General features: G+C 37.9%; 1 protein-coding gene across 10 annotated transcripts in view; it reads left to right on the top strand.

Moving 5' to 3' along the window:
• Nucleotides 1-14,495, top strand: part of ATRX (ATRX chromatin remodeler) — a 357,519-nt gene that overhangs the window by 263,720 nt on the left and 79,304 nt on the right. For all 10 annotated transcript variants that reach the window (XM_053579351.1, XM_053579357.1, XM_053579356.1 and 7 more), the window contains 4 exons: nt 455-585; nt 1,512-1,600; nt 1,737-1,909; nt 6,931-7,084. In XM_053579351.1, coding sequence (XP_053435326.1) covers nt 455-585; nt 1,512-1,600; nt 1,737-1,909; nt 6,931-7,084 — 547 coding nt within the window. The remainder of the gene's footprint in view (nt 1-454; nt 586-1,511; nt 1,601-1,736; nt 1,910-6,930; nt 7,085-14,495) is intronic.

Here is a 14,495-nt window from a genome sequence, read left to right as displayed (position 1 = left end):
AAATATATATATTAATTTCCACTAATCTCTAACTAAAGCAGCAGCACTTTTTTCAATTATGAGTGTAGGCAACAAATAGTAGTGTAAGTGATAGCTATGACTTTGTTACCAATAGAATTAGAAATATTTTTATATAACGTTCTTGATATCGCAAAGTCATTTACATTTATGAATACTTCAAAACTTCAGGTACTTATTAGACCTGCTGCTATATTTTGTTTAATGCATTATTTTCAAATTTCACATATTTCTGTACCACATATTCTGTAATATTTTGATAATTTCTATATGAAGAGATTTTTGTAATACTATTTATTTTGTTTTTCAAATGATATTCTATGATAGTGCCTCCTCACATTGCCAGAGGTGCACATTATCAATAAGGTTAAAATTCCTAATATATAAACATTATTATTGAAATAGAGAAATTTTGTGACTTTTTTCTTTTTATCAGGTGTAGGTAATAGCAGTGAAGGAGGAAGAGGAAAGGCAGGTGCAAAACTTTTTCAAGATTTTCAGATGTTAAGTAGAATATGGACTCATCCTTGGTGTTTGCAGCTGGACTATATTAGCAAAGAAAATAAGGTAAATCTTGTATCCTAAAATTATTTAAAGGTTATTTATTGGAAGCAGTATAATATTAGGAGTAAGGCTAATATATAGATTTACCATATATTCAAAATGTCTATTGCTTCATTGTACATTAATTTAATCCCTCATTTCTGTTTAATTTTTATATGTCTTATGTTCATTATGATTGTGGAAGGAGTGTTTAATGTTAATCTTTTATTGAGCTCATTTTGAAAAACTTTTTATTTTGAGATAATTTTATACTTACAGATAAGTTGTAGAAATAGTTGAGAGAGGCTTGGCGCCTGTAGCTCACTGAGTAGGGTGCCAGCCACATACACCAAGACTGGTGGGTTCGAGTCCAGCCTTGGCCTGCTAAAGGACAATGACAACTCTACCCAAAAAATAGCCTGGCATTATGGCGGGTGCCTGTAGTCCCAGCTACTTGGGAGGCTGAGGCAGGATAATTGCTTAAGCCTAAGAGTTTGAGGTTGCTGTGAGCTGTAACACCACTGCACTCTACTGAGGGCAACATAATGAGACTCTGTCTCAGGAAAAAAAAAAAAGAAATAGTTGAGAGAACTATTGAGAGATACATAATGAATCATATATCTTTGGCCCAGTTTCCCCTAATGTTAACATCTTGTATAACCATAGAAAAATTATGCAAACTAAGAAATTAACTTAGGGACAATACTACTAACTAAATAACATACTTTATTTAGATTTCAGGTATTTGTACTTATGTACTATTTCTTTATCCTGATCCAATTCAGGACCTTTCATTGCATTTAGATGTCATATGCTTTCATGTATGTTTTGTCTCTTCTAATGTTCCTTAGTTCTTCCTCATCTCATGTCAATTAACATATTCTTTAAAGAAAAAAAGAAAAATCACTTAATTTAAATTGAAATAACTATTAACTTTTTTTTTTCTCTAGGGATATTTTGATGAAGACAGTATGGATGAATTTATAGCCTCAGATTCTGATGAAACCTCCATGAGTTTAAGCTCCGATGATTATACAAAGTAAATTGAGTACTTTTTGTGTTCTGAATTGACAAATTTAAAATCCTTACTTGCTGCTTGTCCTCTGATAATTGGCATTTGTATCTTTACTATTTTCTGCTGACAATCTGAATGTGAGTTTTTTTTTTTTTTTTAGAAAGAAGAAAACAAAGGGGAAAAGGGGGAAAAAAGATAGTAGCTCAAGTGATAGTGGCAGTGACAATGATGTTGAAGTGATTAAAGTCTGGAATTCAAGATCTCGAGGAGGTGGTGAAGGAAATGTGGATGATACAGGAAACAACCCTTCTGTTTCTTTAAAGCTGGAAGAAAGTGAGTCTGATGAATTTTGCCTTTATCATGAAACATTGATTTATAAGATGTCATATTATTCGTGCATTTTTCAGTTACTTATTATCCTCACTAGTTGGTTCAAAGAATCTTTACTCGATTGGTAAAAATCTAGGATAATCAGGTACACATAATTACAACAAATATCTGATGAATGTTTAATTGTAGGTAAGCCACTCTGCACTTTCTAGTACTTGTGAGAAAAGGAGAAAAAGATAAACTAATGTTTATTTGCATGTATGTATCTAAACTCTATTATTTTGTATCTCTATGTTAGCTAACTAAATTCTTCAATAATTTTGCAATGTAACTGATATCTTTAGTTTATGAATGGATGATAGAAATGGAATCCAGACCTAGATATGTCTAATTTCAAAGTTATCGTGTTATTTTCAATTAATTATGTGGGAATGACTGGAAGCCTTTCAGGTAGTCAGGTGTCATTGAGTAATACAGCAAAACTAATTTTAATTATTTAATGTTTTTGCTTTGTTAATTCTTCATGATCTATAATTGTCTATTTTAGTTTTCCCCTATATAGCATACAGTTTGCATCACCTCTTTTGCTTCCTTTTTCTGTCTTCTACATGAAAGCTAAAGTCTTAGATTGAACTCTCTGGTTATTTGTTTTTTCCCATATACTCATATAAGTTAAAGTGTTAGTGTTGAGACTGTATCCTTCTACTGCAGCCTGTGTGTTTCAGATTTTAAAAGCTAAGGAGAAATATCTGAATATTTGAAATTTCAAATATCTGAAGCAAGAACAATGTAATGGCTCTGAATATTTGGCTTTTGGGAGTTTTAGAACAAAGCAGTTGTCTGTAAGGTGAAGAGATATGGGGGCCAGTTAACTGTGATCTTGTGATCAAGCAAGCTTGGCTCATCTAAGGCCTGTAGCTGAAGTAACTTGATGAATCTTTTTTAAAAATTTTTCTCTTCAGTACCTCCGTATAATTTACAGATGGCAGCCTAACCACAGACCCTGGCAACTCGAAGAAATCAGGGAAATAGTAAAAATTAAACTGCAAAATTGTTCTCTTTCTTCTTTTCTTCTGCTACTCCAGAAAGGCAGTTTACTATCTGTGTTAATCTTCCAATTAGATATGAAGAATACTTTTTATCAGACTAGTAAATAAATGGTTATTGTTTAAGGTAATGGGAAGCTCCTGTTATCTCTTCCTTTGACACCCCCCCCAATTTTCCTTTTCCATTTAAATTCCTTAGTCTGTCATCTCATCACTAAAGATAAAGTTTATGTGTCCTAAAATTATGGGCATAATTTTCTTAAAACACCGGTATTGAAATTTTTTGTCATAGCTTGTGGTTAAAGAGAAACAAAGAGTAGACCAATCATGTGCATATTCCTATGCAACTAAAGGGTTATATAAAATTATACTGAGGTATTGACCCATTCATCACTTGGAAGTACAGGTAGGGTTTGAGACAGTTGGGTCACCTCTAGAAATAAGTAGCCTCTTCAGTTTTTCCTAGTGTGCTATGTAAGTACTACCATTTTTAATATACTCCATAATATGAAAGAGTTGGAAAGCACTGAGGCAGAGTATAGTAAAATTTAAACATGTTTTGAGTCTGAAAGCATACAGGGAAGGCTGTGAATTTCAGAAGACAAAGCTTTGATCTCTTATATAGGGTTTTTGTTTCATTTTAGTGGCATGTAGTCAAACACAAATCATTTACATAGGTGAATTTTATATATCTCATAGCTTAGTTTATCAGAAACATTCTAGTCAACCTGAGGAAAGTTTGCACACAGAACAAATAGTGTGATTAAAGTCTTACAAACTTTGAATAATAAAGCTATTGGATAAAGACTATAAAAAAGTATGTCTAAAGTGACATTTGAAAAATCCGTTGTATAACTTTGTGCCAGAAAATTTTAAACTTTGATAAAATGGGCAGTATTCAAGAAAAATATAATTCAACAGCATTGAATGTTTATTGCAGATATTTCATAGTAGCCATAAATAAGCAACAATATAGATATAATGAATAGGAGAACTAATAAATAATGGCATGTTATTCATGAAGTGTAATGCTAAATGGCAGTTAGAATGATTGAATAGGAGCTCCATGACAAGCATGAATAAGTCTCACTTTGAGTAAAAAACTACATTGAGTGAATTATTTGCAGGATGATACAAATAATGTGTTACCATTTATATATGGTTTTAAAACATACAAAGATCATATACTGTTTAGGGATCCACATGTAGTACAAATATGAAGACATGCTATGAAATAGTAAATATAGAATTTAAGGGCTTAGTTATCTATTGGAAAGGAAAAAGGGAAGAGAGAATGAGATTGGATAAGTCACATATTAGGTTTCAGCTGTATCAGAAGAAGATTTAACACTGTTAAAATTTGATAAAGATGGGATGTGGAAGCATGGCTATTCATTATATTCTATATGAAGGTCACTACAAAAGTTTTGAGACAGACTGTGTTATGGTTGATTATTTCACTTCCAAGAAATGCAGAGGCATCCTTTCTGATTGACCATGCAAGTTTCAACTTGCTTGGCTTATTGATGTTGCTGGCAGAAGGGCTTCCGTTTATGCGACACACAGTCAGTGTCAACTGTGGAACTGGGAAGAAAGCCCTTTCGCATGATGATTTCCTATGATTTGAAAAGTGTGTTAAACTGGTCTAAAAGCATTTAGCATTTGAAAGAAGCTTTTAGGGACCTTACCCTTCCTGTACAACAATTTTACAGTGATTTTAAGAATTTAGAAGGCTAAACCACTAAAAACTGAGGATAGGAGTGGGCATCTATTAACCACAGTGACTGAGGAAAACATTGCTGCCGTGGAAGAAATGGTTCACAAAAACAATTGAGTGACATTTAAGGACATCGAAGCATCAGCGCATATTAGATCACTGGCAGTGTCCAAAATCCTGTACGATTACCTTTGAGTCAGGAAAGTTTCATCCCAATGGGTGCCTCACTTAGCATCTGTGTTGAATTTCTTTTTTTTTCTTTCTTTTTTTTTGACACGGTCTTACTTTGTTGCCCTTGGTAGAGTGCTGTGGCATCATAGCTCACAGCAACCTCAAACTCTTGGGCTCAGGTGATTCTCTTGCCTCACCCTCCCAAGTAGCTGGGACTACAGGTGCCTGCCGTAACACCCGACTATTTTTAGAGACAAGGTCTTACCAGACTCAGGCTGGTCTCAAACCTGTAAGCTCAGGCAGTCCACCCGCCTCAGCCTCCCAGTGTGCTAGGATTATATGCATGACCCACCATGCCCGGCCTATCTGTGTTGAATGTTGTGATGAAATGCTGGTCACATTTGGTAGAGGCAAATCTAGACACATTTTAGACATTACTAATGGTGATAAAACCTGGATTTACCAGTTTGGTGCAGAGAATAAGTGTTAGTATGGATTTTTTCTCCTATGAAAATCCAACAACAAAAGTGAAGTGGCCCCAAAGTGTCAGAAAGAAAATGCTGGCAACTTTTTCTTCAAAAGCATTCATATTACAACCATTCCTCTGGAGGAACAAAGGACTGTTACTGCTCAGTAGGACACAACAGTATGCCTACCAACAGTTTCTGGATTAAGAATGTCCCCTAAGGACAGGATTGTGGGCTACTGTATTACACCATGAAAATTCATCTGCTCACATAGCCAATATCACCATCCAGCTTATGATTCATCCACCCTACAGTTGATCTGGCCCTTTGTGGTTATTTCCTGTTCCTTATACAGTAAAACATTCACATGTGCAGAAAGTTCTCCAGCCTCGAAGAAGCTGTTCACACCTATAAAAGTGAGCTTACAGCATGTGAAGAAAATGAATGTTTTCAAAAATGGTTTACAAGAATATGAAAATGCTTAGAATGTTGTAGCAGTTATTTTGAGAAAATATAAAGTGATTTTATGTTTCTTAATTTTTGTGTATCTCAAAACTTGTGTAGTGTTCTGCTTATACTTTCCTGAGTATTTAAAAATTTTATAGCAAAAATATATAAAAATTTAAAATGGGCCAGGCATGGTGGCTCCTACCTGTAATCCTTCCACTCTGGGAGGAATAGGTGGGAGGATCACTGAACTCAGAAGTTTGAGACCAGCCTAAGCAAGAGTGAGACTCCATCTCTACTAAAAATACAAATAATTAGCCAGGCTTTCCGGTAGGTGCCTATAGTCCTAGCTGCTTGGGAGGCTGTTGCAGGAAGATTGCTTAAACCCAGGAGTTAGAGGTTGCTGTGAGCTAGGCTGGTACCAAGGCACTCTAGCCTGGGCAACAGAGTGGCACTTTGTCCCAAAAAAAAAAAAAAAAACTTTGGAAAGAAGTAAAGGGCTTGGCATTAAAAATCAATTGAGAATGTATATAAATAGGTTAAACATGTTTATTCCTTATTTTAAGTAAAACTATGTTTAAATATTTTAATAGATTAGGTGATACCACATACTTAGTTTGTGGGGAAAATATGTAATGATGAAATCATTTAACACGTATGGCAGTTCTGGGGTCAGTTTTTATATAGGTTTTCCAGAATCCTACTAGGTCTTCTAAGGTCTTTTCTCTCATAATGTCTGAGTCTCTCTGTCTTTGTTGATTCCTATCTTTTGGGATATATTTGAGGGGGCTTTACTCTCTGACGGGCTGGGAGGGTTTTCTATCACTTGGGGTTTCTGTCTTTCCCAACTCTCCACCCCTGCTCCAGAGTTTGCCTCTCACACTTATGTTCTCTCATACTTCCTATCTTCCTTGCTCTCTTACTTGGCATTTATTACCACCCTTCCTATCTTTCTTTCGCACTTTTCTCCTACTTCCTGTCTTTCTTTCTAGAACTTTCTCTCTGGGTCTCTCTGGGAGTGGCTACATGCATATATTCCTGCTTATCTCTTTTCTTCTTCCCTTTCTCAACACTCCATCAGTCTCTTTCTTTCTTACTCTCTTTGGGTTGATCTCTTTCTCTTTCATTTTCTTTCTTGACTTAACTACTTACTTATATTCCTTTTATTTTATTTAGGTAAAACTACTTCCTCTTCTAATCCAAGCAGCCCAGCTCCAGACTGGTACAAAGATTTTGTTACAGATGCTGATGCTGAGGTTTTAGAGCATTCTGGAAAAATGGTACTTCTCTTTGAAATTCTTCGAATGGCAGAGGAAATTGGGGATAAAGTGTAAGTGCTTTCCTATATTTATTATATAAATGAACCTTTTGAGATCATTTCTGTTGATTAATTGTTAAACAATTTATTTGATCAGATGTTTTCTTTCTTTCTAAAGATGTATTTTCTTTGGTTAATATAGCACTAGGCTATTACAAACAACTATCTTTCTTGTAAGCCATTGGTTGTGACTGCATATTCAGGTTATTTCTTCAGTCCTATTTTCTGCTTTTAGCTATTGAACCTTGAGCTTATTTCCTTGAATTGAGCCTTTATTGAGCTCTGTGTTGCCATATTTAAAATTATGTCTTAGTCCATGTAGTATGGCTCTGCCCTGTTACTTAACTGAGATTTTTCCCTCTTAAAATGACTAGTGATCTTTTAATCCCCAAATCTCATGTATATCTGAGACTTTATTTCACCTGTTTGATTAATCTTTATCAATTTTCCTTTCCTTTTTGTTCCTGTTTGTTTTATTCCTAACATAGGTGCCACCATTCCCTTCTCCGCATCGCTTTGTTCAGTTTCACCCTTAAAATTACTATTCTGAAAACATATTTAAGCTTTTGAATCAAGCATGTTGTCTAGGGTATTGCAAGTTCTCAACAACTGATTATAAAATATTTTAAAAACATATCTGTGATAGTCTTAATAATTTAATATAAGGCTAAAGTAAAATAAATCTTTTATCTTTAAAAAAATCAAACTTGCCCCAGCGCTTTGGGAGGCTGAGGCAGGTGGATTGTCTGAGTTCATAAGTTCGAGACCAGCCTGAGCTAGAGTGAGATTCCACCTCTAAAAATAGCCAGGCCTTGTGGCAGGCGCCTGTAGTCCCAGCTACTTGTAAGGCTAAGGCAAGAGAATCACTTGACCCCAGGAGTCTGAGGTTACTGTGAGCTATGACACCATGGCACTCTACTGTAGGTGACAAAGTAAGACTCTGTCTCAATCAGTCAATAAATAAAAATAAGAAAAACAAACTTGATTTCTGTAACTTTCCTGGAAAGAGGCAAACCTTCTGTTATATGCAGGTACCTTCTTTTAATATACCTCTACTGTACTCTTAACTCATAATAATGTACCTATTTTTTTTTCTTTTTGCAGTTTTTGGCTGGGGCTGGGTTTGAACCCACCACCTCTGGCATATGGGGCCAGCGCCATACTCCTTTGAGCCACAGGCGCCGCCCTATAATGTACCTATTTATATGTCTTTCCTTTGGACAGTAAGCTGTTTGAAGATACAACCTGTTTTATTCCTTTTTATTAACCACTATACCTGGCATTTAGTAAGTGCTCACTAAAAGTTATTTTGGTTATATATTACCAGTTTATTTATACAAAACCAAGTCATTCAGGTAAGGGATGATGTTGTCTTAGAATAAATACAGTAGTAGTAGTAGAGATAAAGGGTATTTTGGGGAGTAGAAATAATAGAATTTGATAGATTCAATATAGGCCAGTAAGAAGGAGAGAGTAGTCAAAGCATGTCTCCTAGGCTTTCAGTTTCAGTAGATGGTAGATTATGAAGTTACTTACTATAATGGGAAATATTAGGGGAGAACATAGTTTGTTAGAGGAAATAAAAGATTTCTCCTCTGGATATGAGGTCTGACAGTTAAGTTTGCTAACTTACCACTATGTGGTTACATTGGCATCACTATACAAATGGCTAGGTTAGATTTCATAACCTTGGCATATCAGCGTATCATTGTCTCACAGCTGTGTTCATGTTGATATTTGGCAGTGTCTTGCTGAGTAGAGTTCATTATTGTTGTTGTGTGTTTTCGTATGCCTTGGGGAGAATGTTGGAACTTGAATTAGAACAATGAACAAACATGACATTTCTTGTTAAACTTGGCAAAAGTGGAAGTGAAATCAGGGATATTTTAGTCCAAGTTTATGAGGATAATGCCATGAGGAAATGATAGTGTACAATTGGTTTAAATGGTTTTCTGAAGGAGAGAAAGTGTCACTGATGAAGAGAGGTCAGGGTGGCCAATAACAATTGGAACTGATGAAAACATTGCAAAAATTTGTTGAATTATGTATTAAAATCATCAGCTGACTGTGTGAAGCATAATAGAACAAGTAAACATCAATAGAAAAACAGGAAAATCTTAACTGAAAATCTTGGCCAACAACTCATGGCTCTTATATCACAACAGTGCACTAGCTCACACTATACTATGAGGAAGTTTTTAGCCAATAAACAAGTAACTATATCAAAACACCCTCCCTACTCACCCGATCTGGTCCCCAATGACTTTTTACTTTACCCAAATACAAAGGAAATATTGAAAGGAAGACATTTTGATCACATTCAGGACATGAAGGATAATATAATGACAGCTTTGATAGCCATTCACAAAATAAAGTTCCAAAATTGCTTTTAAGGGTGGAATAGGTGAGGTATTAGTACATAGCTTCCCAAGGGCAGTAATTTGAAAGTGACTGTAATGATACTCAGTGACAAGTATGTAGCAGTGTTTCTAGGATGAGTTGATAAACTTAATTGTCAGACCTTATATGTTGAGTCTGAGAGGTCTGTTAGGTATCTTGAGAAATGTCATGTAGGAAATGGATATTTGAGTTCAGAGTTCCTGAAAGGTCAGAAAAGATTATTATTATTATATATAAACTTTTTTTTGCTATCTGTGATTTAAAATTAATTTTTTTACTTCTGTGATTTAAAATTAATTTTTTGGGGGGCTGCACCTGTTGCTCAGTGGGTAGGGTGCTGGCCTCGTATACCGAGGCTGGTGGGTTCGAACCCAGCCCCGGCCAGCTAAAACAGCTATAACAGCTGCAACAACAACAACAAAGTCAGATGTTGTGGTGGGCACCTGCAGTCCCAGATACTTGGGAGGCTGAGGCAAGAGAATTGCTTAAGCTCAAAGAGTTGGAGGTTGCTGTGAGCTGTGATGCTATGGTACTCTACCGAGGGTGACAAAATGAGACAGAGTAAATAAATAAATAAAATTAATTTTTTTGTGGAGAGGGGGAAAAATGGCAGACTAGAGGCAGCATTGTGAAATCGCAGAAAAGCAACATGAGACTCTGAGTGTAGGAAAACAAGTGATGGGGTGATATATATAACAAGATCAGAAAGCACCAGGGTAACAATCAGACAAGAATGTGGGAGTGCCGTGATTGCCTTTCTGGCATAGTATGGACTGAACTGCAAGATGGCTCTCACCACCTCCAAAGACCTTACACCTGCTCAAAACAGGTCCTGCCTAAAGTCCATGTAGAGCCATTGTACTAGACAACAGGTGCTGTGAAAGTTAGACAATAGTTAAATCCATCCTGAACTCTCAGGTGTACCACACCCAGTCTATACTGGGCAGGGGAGAGAGCGGACTGACTTGTAGTTTCCGTGAAACTTGAAGCCAGGCCTTCACACATAGACTGCAGTAGGACCTGGGCATGGGAATTGACTGGATTCAGCAGTCTCAGACCTGAGAAGTTCCAAGCGTCTGCTTCCATAAGTCTTTGGTGGGTCATGGAGAGCTGTGACCTCTGTGTGTCAGACCTGGCATTTGCAGGACCCATGTGCCTGAGAGATAGCCTGTTGCTTACGCAGTGAATCTGCTCTCCAGGTACAAGCAGCCTTCTGCCTACTTGGCCCTGCCTCCCACCTTCCAGCACAGTTAGGCCTGCCATATGCACAGCTGACAACTGCTTCTGGCTCAAGGGCTCTCCACAGAGACTTTTCTTTTGGTTCCACCTCAGTCCCAGCTCAGAGGCTATCATGCTGGGGTGTAGCAGGCTCCAACCCCTGAAGTTCTGAGTGGGCAGTTTTAGCATTCCTTGAGAGGAGCAGGGAGAGCTCGGCACTCCTTGAGCCATTAGAGATAATTTTAGCCCACCTGACCTGATATTTTCAGGATGCCCGTGCCTGTGGAGCAGCCTGATGCTTGTTTGGCCAAGACTCTACCCTCTGACCTGACTGTCTCCTGGCTGCTTAGCAATGATACTGCCCTCCAGGTCAGATCTGCATGGCCCTACTTCTGTCTCAGAGATCCTGATCAGGGGTTTTGCTTCTGCCTCTACTCCAGCACTGGAAGTTCCCACACTTGGGAACGCCAGTTCAAGAGTACATAGGCTCTCCACACCTCACTTTGGAACCACTGAGGCAGTCACTGCAGGCTCATACCAGAGATGTCTGCAGTGACTGCCTCAGTGGTTCCAAAGTGAGGTGTGGAGAGCCTATGTACTCTTGAACTGGCGTTCTCATGATGCCAGTACCAGTGGAGCAATCTGCTGCTTGCTTACCATGACTCTACCTTCAAGGCCTCAACTACCCTCTTCCAATTTGGCCCTAACCCTGCCCTCCAGATCAGATTAGCTCACCATCTGCACAGTCATACTTTTGATTCACAGGTTCAACTAGGAGGTTCTGCTTACGGCTCCCCCCTGCCTGTCCCTGCTCTGATGCTCTTATGCTGGAGCCTTAGTCTCTACTCTTGTTCCTCTACAACTTTTGCCAGGCCTGAGACACTATCCCCAAGGCTCCAGTTCTTCACCCAGACCTTAATACCCCTCCTTAGAGCCTCCACAACCAAAGCAGGGCTGGAAGACCTGCTCTAAGGTCCAACATCCTGCCAGAAACCCCCAGCCCCACCCCTCAGCCTCATTGTGCCAGCATACTGTGACCTGATTTGAATAAATGCCCACAATCAGGGATGCTTGTAACATTACCCAGGTGCTATGGTTACCTTTTTGTGGAGACTCTGGGTAGAGCAATCCCCACAATACCAGCCTTAGTGAAGACGGTCTCATCTGGCTTCCAACTTCAACATCCTTCAACTATCAGAAGAGTTCCCAGCAAGAAGCAAGATTCTTACAAACCTATTCAACTGGAGCTGAGAAAAGAGGTTTCAGGTTAGATAAAACCAACAAAAGAACCCTGACAACATGAAAAATCAAAACAGATTAACACCCTGAAGGGATCACAACAGAGCTAAAGCAGTGAACTGCAACTAGCAGGAAATTGTTGAAATGACAGAAATAGAATTCAGAATATGGATTGCAAATGAAATGAATGGAATTGAAGAGAAAGGTGAAACCCAACAAAAAGAAGCCCCCAAAATATTTCAGGAAATTAATGAAAAAGTCACCAAAGGGCATGATAAAATCCAGAAGAGTATACTAGAATGTAAAGAAATGAAAGAGTCATTCAGGTAATTTCATAACACAGCAGAAAGTTTCAGCAACATATTATACCAAGGATAAGAAAGAATCTCCAAGCTTGAACTCAATGCTCTCTAGCTAACCCGTTCATTTAATGAGATACAGAAGAAAATAATAAGGGCAGAGCAATCATTTTGAGATATGGAACTATGCAAAGTGAACGAATACCCAAATTGTAGGTGTTCCTGAGGGAGAAGAAGGAAGTACCATAAGCATGGAAAATCTATTTGATGGACTTATTGTGAAAAACTTCCCCAGTATTGCTAGAGATCCAGACATTCAGATATAAGATGATCACTGACCTTCAGGAAGATTCATAGCCAATAGGATATCTCTGTGACCCATAGTATTCAATCTGGCCAAAGTCAAAATGGAAAAGAAAATTGTACACACAGCTAGATGTAAGCAACTGACCTACGAGGGAAAACCCATAAGAATAACAACAGACTTCTCAGCAGATACCTTATAAGCCAGTAGGGAATAGTTCTTCATCTTTGGTCCTCTTAAAACAATAGCCAGTCTCTGGCGGTAACTGTGGCTCAAAGGAGTAGGGCACCGGCCCCATATGCCAGAGGTAGTGGGTTCAAGCCCAGCCCTGGCCAAAAACTGCAAGGGAAAAAAAAAAAAAAAAAAAACAATAACCAGTCTCAAATTTAGTATCCTAAAAAATAAGTTTCACATTGGGTGGAGAAATTAAGTCTTTTCTACACAAGCAAACACTGAGGAAATTTGCCAAGTTGAGACCTGCCCAGCAAGAAGGATTTAGACCTGTGCTACATGTGGATCAGTATAATGGACACCCACCAGTGTGGAAACCTCCATAAGCCTGAAAGGTCAATGCCCAGTTACCATGACTCAAGAGGTAAAACAAAACAGTAAAGTTCTACTCAACAGGAAGAACAGAAGTCTACCCCACTTAACCAGTTTGTTCAATACATGTGAATGACCTGCTTAACAGACAAAGTCTTGCTGAATGAATAAGAAATACATTCCAAGTGTCCACTATCTGCAGGAAACACATCTAACTCACAGACTCATTCAGACTCAAAGTGAAGGGATGGAAAATAATAGCCAGTAACTTTAACACCCATCTAACAGAACAGGACAGATCCTCCAAACAGAAAATAAAGATATAAGGAACTTAAATAGAACTCTAGAAAAAATGGGCCTAACAGACATTTACAGAACATTCTACCCCAAAAGTACTGAATGTACATTCTTCTCATCAGCTCTTAGATCATTCTCTAAGATTGATCACATTCTAGGCCACAAAACATGTCTCAACAAATTTATAAAAAATCTCTGGTTACATAAACTTGAAAATGTGAAGGAAATGGACATATTCTCAGAAACACTCAGCCTCCTTAGGCTGAATTAGGAACAAACAGAATTCTTTATTTTTTTTTTCAAACAATTCTTGAACAGACCAATACTAAGTATGAAAATTGAACCAGCAATAAAAAAAAAAAAAATATTCCAACAAAATCAAGTCCTTGACCACATGGTTTTGCACCTAAGTTTTACCAGACCTACAAAGAAGAACTGGTACCTATTCTGCAGAAATTATTCCATAACATCAAGAAGGAAGGACTACTCTCCACCACATTTTATAAAGCCAATATCACCTTGATACCAAAGCTAGGAAAGGATTCAATGAAAAAGAAAACTAGACCAATGAATCTTTTTCTTTTTTTTTTTGTAGAGACAGAGTCTCACTTTATAGCCCTCGGTAGAGTGCCATGGCATCACACAGCTCACAGCAACCTCCAATTCCTGGGCTTAAGCGATTCTCTTGCCTCAACCTCCCAAGTAGCTGGGACTACAGGTGCCCGCCACAACGCCCAGCTATTTTTTGGTTGCAGTTCAGCCGGGGCCAGGTTTGAACCCACCACCCTCGGTATATGGGGCCCGTGTCTTACCAACTGAGCCACAGGCGCTGCCCTAGACCAATGAATCTTATGGTATAGGTGCAGACATTCTCTATAAAGTCCTAACAAACTGAAATCAGCTGCACATAAAAGAAAAACAAATCACCACAACCAAGAGGGCTTCATCCCAGGATGCAAAGATGTTTCAAAATACACAAATCTATAAATGTAATTCACCACATACATAGAAGTAAAAACAAAGAACATAGGATCCTCTCAATAGACGCAGAAAAAGCATTTGACAAAATTCAGCACCCTTCTGTGATAAGAACACTTAACAAAATGGCATAGATAGGACTTAT

This window comes from Nycticebus coucang, chromosome X (genome assembly GCF_027406575.1).
Source record: "Nycticebus coucang isolate mNycCou1 chromosome X, mNycCou1.pri, whole genome shotgun sequence".
Classification (NCBI taxonomy): Eukaryota; Metazoa; Chordata; class Mammalia; order Primates; family Lorisidae; genus Nycticebus; species Nycticebus coucang.
Note: the sequence above shows the minus strand (reverse complement) of the source record. Positions and strands in the feature narration are given on the sequence as shown.